Source organism: Canis lupus, chromosome 33 (assembly GCF_011100685.1).
Source record: "Canis lupus familiaris isolate Mischka breed German Shepherd chromosome 33, alternate assembly UU_Cfam_GSD_1.0, whole genome shotgun sequence".
Classification (NCBI taxonomy): domain Eukaryota; kingdom Metazoa; phylum Chordata; class Mammalia; order Carnivora; family Canidae; genus Canis; species Canis lupus.
In genome coordinates this window covers 28,440,239-28,449,613 of record NC_049254.1, presented here as the reverse complement: position 1 = coordinate 28,449,613, position 9,375 = coordinate 28,440,239, and the positions used below count along the sequence as shown (strand labels likewise).

The 9,375-nt window shown below is 43.8% G+C and overlaps 1 protein-coding gene across 1 annotated transcript in view; it reads right to left on the bottom strand.

The window, feature by feature from the left end:
• Positions 1–1,679: 1,679 nt before the first annotated feature.
• KALRN (kalirin RhoGEF kinase) overlaps positions 1,680–9,375 on the bottom strand; it is a 660,995-nt gene continuing 653,299 nt past the window's right edge. Inside the window, 1 exon segment of the mRNA XM_038583060.1 lies at positions 1,680–8,623. Within this exon segment, the coding sequence (XP_038438988.1) occupies positions 8,078–8,623 (546 nt within the window). The 3' untranslated portion in view covers positions 1,680–8,077.

Genomic DNA, 9,375 nt, shown 5'->3' with positions numbered 1-9,375 from the left:
GTCCTCCCGCCGCCTGCGGATGGGGTCGCTGGAGTTCGGGGCTGCACGTAGCGAGCCTGATTCCCGAGCCGTAAAGCGCAGGCTCTCCAGACAGATGGTAGGAGTCCTGCCCGCCCCGCGGCTCAGGGCCCCCTCGGGTGTCCGCTTCCGGGCCGCGCCGCTCCCCGGCCCGGGCCTCACCGAGCGGTCCCGATGGAGCTCCCCGCCTTCGTGGCCGCGGGCTCCTGCGGCCGTAAAGCGCTTGGCCGGTCCCCGTTCGTGACGTCGCGCTGCGCCCCGTGGACGCTGGAGGATGACGTCTTCATCCCGGCTGGGGTAGCTCAGCGGCTCGGCTCCGGGTAATGAGTGCGGGGCGGGGGGGGTGCGGAGCTGCTGGGTCTTGCCAAGTTGACCCGCAGATCCCAGCGAGCCTGGTCTTTAGGAATAGATCCCTTGAGGTGGGGGCGGTTCCCGTAGAAGGCGATGCTTTAAAGGATGTCCTTTAGAGGCTCATGATGCTTACTCATTTACATTGATGCCGACTTCATTTCTATATATTTAATTTTATTTATTTATTCGTAAGAGACAGAGACACAGGCCGAGGGAGAAGCAGGCCTCGCGCAGGGAGCCCGACGCGGGACTCGATCCCAGGACCCCGGGGTCACGCCCTGGGCTGCAGGCAGGTGCTCAACCGCTGAGCCATCCAGGTGTCCCCTCCTTTTTTTTTTTTTTTTTTTTTTTTTTTTTAGGATTTTATTTATTCATGAGAGACACAGGCAGAGGGAGAAGCAGGCGCCATGCAGGGAGCCCGACGCGGGACTCGATCCCAGGACCCCGGGGTCACGCCCTGGGCTGAAGGCAGGCGCTAAACCGCTGAGCCGCCCGGGCTGCCCCATTTGTCTATTTTTAGTGTCTATTTTCTTTGTGCTGACCAGCCCGTGGGATGAATCTAGGCGTCTCTTTTAAGATCTTATCTATTTTGGGGATCCCTGGGTGGCTCAGCGGTTTGGCGCCTGCCTTTGTGGCCCAGGGCGTGATCCTGGAGACCCAGGATCGAGTCCCGCGTTGGGCTCCCTGCATGGAGCCTGCTTCTCCCTCTGCCTGTGTCTCTGCCTCTCTCTCTCTCTTTCTGTGCCTCTCATGAATAAATAAAATCTTTAAAAAAGATCTTCAAAAAAAAAAAATAAATGAGATTTAAAAAAAAAAACCCACATTTTTGTTCTTGTTGGCAAAATAAGCTGATCAAAACACTTTTCATCTCTGACACTCTAGCTAATCAACATTGTACCCCGAATCAGCCTCATTCACACTTGGGTGGCGCACACAGACCTGATCCCGTCCGTCGGCATAGGCTAATCCAGAGTCCACAGCACGATGCATAGATTGGTGAGATCCAGCTCAAACGGCTTGACAATTTCCTAACATAGTTGGTACCTGGAACACCAGAACGAAGTGAATGACACAGCTGAGAGTTACTTTTTTTTTTTTTTTTTTTTAATGGATAGAGAAATACCTTTGGATACTTCTCCAGGCTACAAAATTGTTGCTTTCCTCCCATAATCCTGGGCAAAAAGTGTTGTAATAATAACATGATATTTTCGACTTGTCAAAGCCTTCATATACTTGGAGAAGAGAAAAAAAAATTACCCTTTCCTTTGAACAATGGTTTTAATTAAAAAGAAAAAGACCACCAGAGATAATATCTTTAGTATAGTATATTTATAGGAATGCATAACTTGTGAGATGTACATTTTGAAGTTTCATCCATAACTTAGAACATTTACCATAGTCATAATAACAAGACAGCAGGTCATCACTTTACAACATTACACATGGGTGATTTTGACTTACAAATAAAATATTTACAACCTACCTTTACAAAACGACGTTGTGTGCATACAAAATGAACTGCAGAAAAATTTAAAAATAATAAAACAACCAAAAACCCAGAAGATACACTTAAGGCAGACCAGCAAGACACTGAAATAATTAAGGCTGTGGAATTCTTCTGCACCTTGAAAATATAGAGCTATTTATCAATACTGTGGAGTGATTTTAAATCAATTGTTACAAGCCTGATGGAAGTATGTACTTATATGTATATGTATAATGGTCCCTATGGGGAAACCTATCCATTTATGGATAAGGCCCTTTATCTGAATGGCCAGAGAAGCCCTCCAAACTCTCAAAAGACCTGGTGGGGAGGGGGGTCACTCAAAACCAATAGGTGCCAAGGCAGTTTGCAAACCAACTATTAATTATTCAGACATAAAGATACCCCTACCCTAGGTAAACAGCCTAAACGATGGTCCCATTATGTTTCAGGCTTTGTTCACTTTTCTTTGTGGACTTCAAAGGACAGCAAACAGTTCACACATGAGTAGACTCTTAACTCCACCCATCAGCCCTAATGGTTTTGAATGGCCCTAAAAGGTTTTCTAGTAGAAAAACTGACCGACCCGGGCTGTCTTCAACTGGATAGATTTCTGCATATGAGCAATAACATATACATACATATTATACACTATATACATGTACAGATGTACATATATCCATATTTTCCAACAGTTTGCATTTTTGATCACTACCGTTCTCTGACTAGGATCTCATTCTGACGGGTATGTTTCGGTTTTCACAGTCTTCACATTTGTCCTAACTACTGGTGTTACTCACCTTCCCCATAGAGTCGGCTGGAGTTTGGCAGAAACAGAAGTAAAAGCACCAGGATCAAAAAAATCAGACACAGAGATGACAGATATGGCTTAAGTTAGTAAGAGAAGATGTATGTTTTGTTAACTTCAAATTCATAACCACAGTCTCTGAGATCATGGTAACAGTCCCCATAATACTCCAGGATGTGGATTTATTTCTTGATAGAAGTCAGGCATTGATGGAACTCTTAATGCTAGCTATCCCTGGGCTAGCAAATTAGCTTGCTTCAGTTAAGTTGGGACGCCAGGAATTTTATTTGCACTTTTCCCCCACCACCCTCCCTTTTTTCAACTAACCTCACCCTCAGAAGTAACAGGTATCTGAAAAGACAGTTGATCTTGATCATTTGAACACAACTGAATCGAATCACATTTTAGAATCTCCCAACCAACAGGCTGACAGGAAAACACGATAGCCTATGAGTATTTCAGGCTTTCATGAGTATTAATTTCAAACTTTCCATAAGTGTCCCTGAAAGATGAAAATATGTCTTAGAATAATTGCTTTTTCGTCTCCTCTAACTTCTATACACATGGAAAATGCAGAAATGCCTTTCACTGAAAACATGGCCTGTGATATTTCTGTGTTCTATTTCTATATAGATTTCTCCCATGAGTAATATTTCCTATTAAAAATGTCTAGTGCTATGGACAAATTTCAGCTCTTTTTAACCCTCTAGAATTAACGAGACAGCTGAGAGCCTTGTAGTTATTAGAAAACAAATATTAACAGAGTAGCTTCCCTTTTCCTAGTGGAGTATGTATGAACCTTGTCTTTTCTAACCACCCCCCCCAGATTTATTAATTTCCAAAGGATCCCTAGACTTTAAATAGTTAAGAAAAGCCATAATGCAAATAAACCCATTGGAAGCTCGAATACTATGTTAGTTAGCCTAACCCAGACTCCATAGAGATGCTACACAGGAGAAAAAGGAACAGGAGAAAAAGGAATAAAGCCCACATTTCTCAAAACTGAACAAGGGAGTGGTGAGTTTGCACTTTTGCCCTACTACAGAGACCCATATGTTTGCAGTATTTCCTCCTCTATCAAATTTGTGGGACAAAGTTTCGGTTAATACATAGAACCACTATCTAGTTTATAATGCATTTGCTCTCTCATGTTCTCACAAATCTAAATTTCCATGCACTTTCACGTAGGCAAGCAAACGAGGAATGACTAACTCATGAGCACTGAATCATGGAGACTTTGGGAAAGCAAATATGCTACTCCTGAAACACCTGATTATCTCAAAAAAAAAAAAAAAAAAAAATCCAAGGTTTTCCTTCCAAAATCCAACAGTTCAATTCACTTCTACACCCATGCATGTAGTTTGCCCCATGTAAGGGATGCTGATGAGATTCTGAGGAAATGAGTTGTGGTATCAAACAACACTTTATTCTCACTTCTGCACTTCCAGGGAGGAAAGTGGCTGTTTGAGTTGGTCTCTGTCAATTTTTCCAGAGCATAAAGCTTGAGAAGAGAGAGTAGCAGTTGCTTTGGAGGGCATCCTATTCTGGGTCTGCCATCAGAAATATTGGAGAAAACAGTTTATTCACACAAGACCATCAGCTCTCCTAACCTTTTTCTGTAGACAAGCTTTTCAAATGATTGAAATTACAGGCTAAGACCAAGTAACATTTAGACAAAGAGCACCTGGTACTTCCAATTAAAATCAATTTACACAATTTATCTTATGAGTTTGCAAATGGTTTCCTAAAACATGAATATTGAAAACCCGGAATGTTCAAAGTCACTATCAATAAAATCCTTAGCACTGGCAGTGTATAGCACTTTAAGAAAATCAAAGTATTTTTTAGACATCCCAACTATGCTATTTTTGCAAGATTCCTATGAGATTAAAGTCCCTCCTCCTTCCACCACCACCAGCGCTCCCATTTTAACAATGGGGACATTTGGGACAGAAAAAACAAAGACTTTCTGTAAGAAAGGACGAATCAGGAAGAGCTGAGGTTGAAACTCAAGAATTCCTGGCCTCACCCTATATTCAGATGTTTTCATTGAAAAGATAGTTTAACATAAAAAAAAAAATGCTGCAGTATCAGTCAATCTAAGTACAACGAGCTTCTTTATCTCCCATCCTCCCCTCTGAAAGGCACTACTATTTATAAAGGCTTTGTGAATGACAAAGCGACAAAGTGGTGAAGCCAGCTTTTCCTCTGCTTCCTCTACTCCCCCAAAAGTGTTATGGCTGTGGGGGTCCTGAAGGACACCTCCGACATTACAATTTTTTTTCTTAAAAATTTTCCCACATTCAGCTGTAAGTGAATATAAATCTATTTAATTGGAAATAAATGTAAAAGATGCAGTAAGTCATATCTTTAAAAAAGCATTATGAGTTGTCCCTGATCTCTTCCTTCTTTCTGCATCCCACCCTTACAAAACGAAACAAACCCCAAAACTCTATGTAACGAATATAATAAGCCAAGCAAGAAACTTACGACTTTAACCAACATTAATTTTTCCCATTTCAACTGGAAGTTCACCCGCACGAATTCCTAGTGAAGTTTCGATTTCAAGAACTACGACAATTATGGTGGAAGTGGACCATTTTCTCTTCTCTCCTCTCTCTACCACAAAGTCATAAATATCTGGCAAAACAGGTACATGAAAGTGGTTTCTAATCCTTTTTGCTTCAGGCAGTTGCCCACAGAGCAACCTCAAGTACACTTCCCAGCCCCACCTGCAGGGATTCCTTGTTATTTCCAACTGGCTCTGGAGAATTCTTGAAGCAGGACTGCTGTGTATTGGGGAAGGAACAGGGGCTTTGCAGACAGGGCACCTCTCTGTTAGTTTTCTTTAGTTACCAAACTATATAAAATACACACCCTTTCTCTTAGGGCCTCTATTAAATTTACTCTAGTCTAATGATTGTACTTTGGCTCCAGTTAACAGAATCAGACTACTTTTCATTTCTACGTCTAACCTCTCCTGTCTCCTCACTTCCCCAACGTGTGTACGTGGGAGGAGGGGAGATCCCACGCAAGCCCACACCGGGGGCGTCCCTGGTACGTTCTGATGTAAACGCTGATATCGAAGCTTTGGCTCTAACATTCTGTCAGCTGCCCTCCCACAACAGGATTTCGCGAATGCTCCTCTGTGCCCTCTCTGCACACTGTCCAAGGCCCTCATCTTCTCCAGCAGAAACTCAGCCCATCTCTTACATGGTCATAAAAACTCTAAAGGACTCAGCAGGGAGTTCTGTAGTCCTCGTACACAGTGGACAAGACAGACCTTGCCAAGCCGCACTTGATGGGTATTCGCAACCCTCAGCACCTGCCCTCCATCCCGAGATGAGCCCTTGGGACCAGGCTCTCTTCTTTTAGGCTAGATCTCACAATGAAGACATGTTTACTAAAAGGCTTTTTTTTTTTTTTTTTTAGTAAATGTTTTAAATTTTAAAATATCATATCAGATAGTATTTGTATATACACGTAGGTTTAAGTGGAGACTAGGGGGTTTGGTCAGGGGCGGGCTCGGAGCAAGGGCGCCTTGGTGACCCAGGGTCATTTGGAACTAGGAACCAAATACAGGTGGAATCAGTATCCAGGTATTTGGTTAATCCTAAAAATACGAAGTGCTATCTAGTCTTATTGCTTGTACTTCCTACTAATTGATTAATCTATAATCTTGGATGGGATGAGGTGGAGGGTGAAGGAGGAAGTCGACTGATGAGTATTCTCAATTCTACATTTCCGCTGTGGGAAGAAGTGTTTTTATATATTAAAGTTCAGGCTTCGTTTCCACCATTCTTTTTCATTTAGATAGATTTGTAATTCTATTAATCCTCCCTAAACTCTCTGCGCGCACTTCTGTGCCACACGCTTCGAATTTTCTCCATCCTCTCATAGGAGAGAAGTGATGCCATTCAACCTGATTTGAGGACACATACTTGAGTTACAGTCTTAAAATATTATTTGCATAACAGCAATTTTCAAAACACATCCCAGAAAACAAAGGGTGGATCATGTACCAACACAAAAAAACCCCCGAATCTTCCCCCAAAACAAAGAAAAACAATCATGAAATGCCCAGGCTGAATTTTTTTTTTCCCCCACTAGTGGGGTAAAGGGCAGTTCAGAATCACCTCGTGTGGAGAATACATGCCAGAAAGCAGCGTTGGCCTCAAAAGTGCAATTAGTCCTTTTGGTCCGGGGAAATATCAGCGGCTGAGTGGTGATAGGTACGGCAATCACAGTTAAAACTCAATGCTCTGTTAGAGTGATATATCAGATTTTATTCCATGGCTTCAAAAAGGACTTAGGACCAGGCCTTTAAAGGCCTATATGGCTGCCTCCTTTTGGTAAGTACCCCTTAGCTTCCACAAGGGGTTAGAAATAAAGCAAGCCACCTTTCTGAGCACTGCATTCTACAGCTGTAGAAGAAGTCAGAAAGTGTTGTTCCGTTGTTCGTAGGAACCGTAGGAAAGGTTTCTATTTGCCCTTTTGTGTGAACCTGTTATATTCATTACCTAGTTCGAACCGAGTGTAGACATAAAAATAGCCCCACAACTCTTAACTGTATTTGGACTGATTTCCCGGCAGGCTTTCCTGCCAGATTAACTCTGAGCTGCCAGTGAATTTGGGGGTAGCGTTTCATATACAGAACCTCTGTTAATCAAATAGTGGTGACTGAGAGAAAAATCTTCTCATTCACAGGTTGCAAAAGGGTAACATTGCTTTCTCTTAATGCACAGGTTCTGGTAAAAGATTTCTATACAAGATTTATAAAATGCTCTAAAAAACTTGTCATCTAATTGTGCTTAGTCAAAACAATGTAATGCTTCGGTAAATAAATTACTGTCTTAACTGGAGCACTCAAAGTTACTTATGATTGATCTCATATATACCTCTATATTATAAAACTCTGAAACCTGAATGGGATATATTTTACCGTATGTGTATATGTATCCTATTAAGAAACTATATCTAAGTAATCTAAACCAGAATAGTTGACATACATGACATCTCTGTTAAATAGAACTTTTTTTGCTTAAAATTTCAGCAGAGTTAGAAACCGTCGGTACTCACTACAGTGAGCTTCGGCTTTGCCCAGTTAACCACGCATTTTGGAACGCACTGTTCACACTTTATAACAGCTAACATTCTTGTCATCCTTGCCCCCCTCTTTAATGCTTTGGGTGACTCTTGGCATCTTTCTCTCTTCTAACTGACCTTCTGAAAAGCCCCTGGATTTAGGGTAATTTTACTGCTGCCCAGACCCTGAATAACCACTGACGAGGTTTAAGAGGTACATCTCTCAAGCCAGAGAACTGCATGGAGTGAACTAACAGAATTATTTACAGACATTCAGTCTTGCTTTGGTTCACACTGCACTTCCATGTGGAACCCCAAGGGCTAGGAGACAGCTACGTCCCTTGGTTCACCCGGTTGACAATGTAGCTCTTGACATTGGGAATGGGCCGCACGTCGTTCTGATGCTTGCGGCGCTCGATGAAGCATGCCAGGCGGGAGGTGTCCAGGGGGATCTTGGAGTAGCTGCCGTTATGAGGCTGCAGCCAGGGATGCTGCAGGCAGGTGGCTGCCGTGGGCCTCCTCCGAAAGTCCTCCTGTAGGATCACGTTGATGAAGTCTCTGGCAGCATTGCTCACGCCACAGAAGTATTCGTGCGGGAAGCTGAAGTCCACCCTGCACACATTGATACAGGTCTCCTCTTTACTCTCATCCAAGAAGGGGGACACCCCACTCAGCATGACATACGTCAGAACCCCGATGCTCCAGATGTCTGTGCCCAGGGAGACGGGGATGCCTTGGATCACTTCCGGGGCAGCAAACTCGGGGTTCCCCAGCAGGTGGTGGATGTGGAAGTGACCCGAGATCTGGACAGCATCCTCCAGGTCGATGAGCTTCACCCGAGGCACCGGGATGCGTAGGTCAATGAGCAGGTTTTCGGGCTGAGGGGACGCGGGCGTGAGGGAGAAGAGAAGGCAAGTTCAGCTCCCCGTCCCGACCACCCGCAGGACTCTGGTGGCTCACCCACGGCTCTGCTGTTCTGTGACAAAGCCTAGAGCGCGAGAAATTGCCTACGCAGAGCACACGGGCGCCTTTAAACTAGACTGAGTTCTGGGGCGCCTGGGTGGCTCAGTGGGTGGAGCACCTGCCTTCAGCTCGGGTCATGATCCCGGGGTCCTGGGATGGAGCCCCACATCGGGCCCCCAACGCTTGGGCTCTCCTGCTCTCTCCAATACATAAATAAAATCTTAAAAAAAAAAAAAAAAACTAGACTGAATTCTGAGTTTGGGCAGCATTTCAGAGAAGCTGTTTGACATTTCAAATCATGTCTTCTCAACTACCCCCTGCTTCTCCACTGGCTCACAAAAAGAATGAAACGTTCAGTTTGGAAAACGGGGGCTTCTTTTGGAGCACCACAGAGACCTGACATTTATGGGCTTCCTTCCAAAATGTCAGGGGTAAAAGTGGTAGAAGCTTCCCCACCTTCTCTCACCCCAGATGTCACCGTGACTCCGGTGTGTTCATTAATTCACGGAGAACATGCTCAAAGTTGTGTGACGACCCAGTCTCCGTTTAATATTTGTAAGGATTCTAATCTATGTCAATAAAACGACTTAGACTGTACATCTCTCAAGGGTAAATGAGTGACAGGTCGGACTTAGCCATTTCCCTGCGAGGGCAGCTATTGCTTATT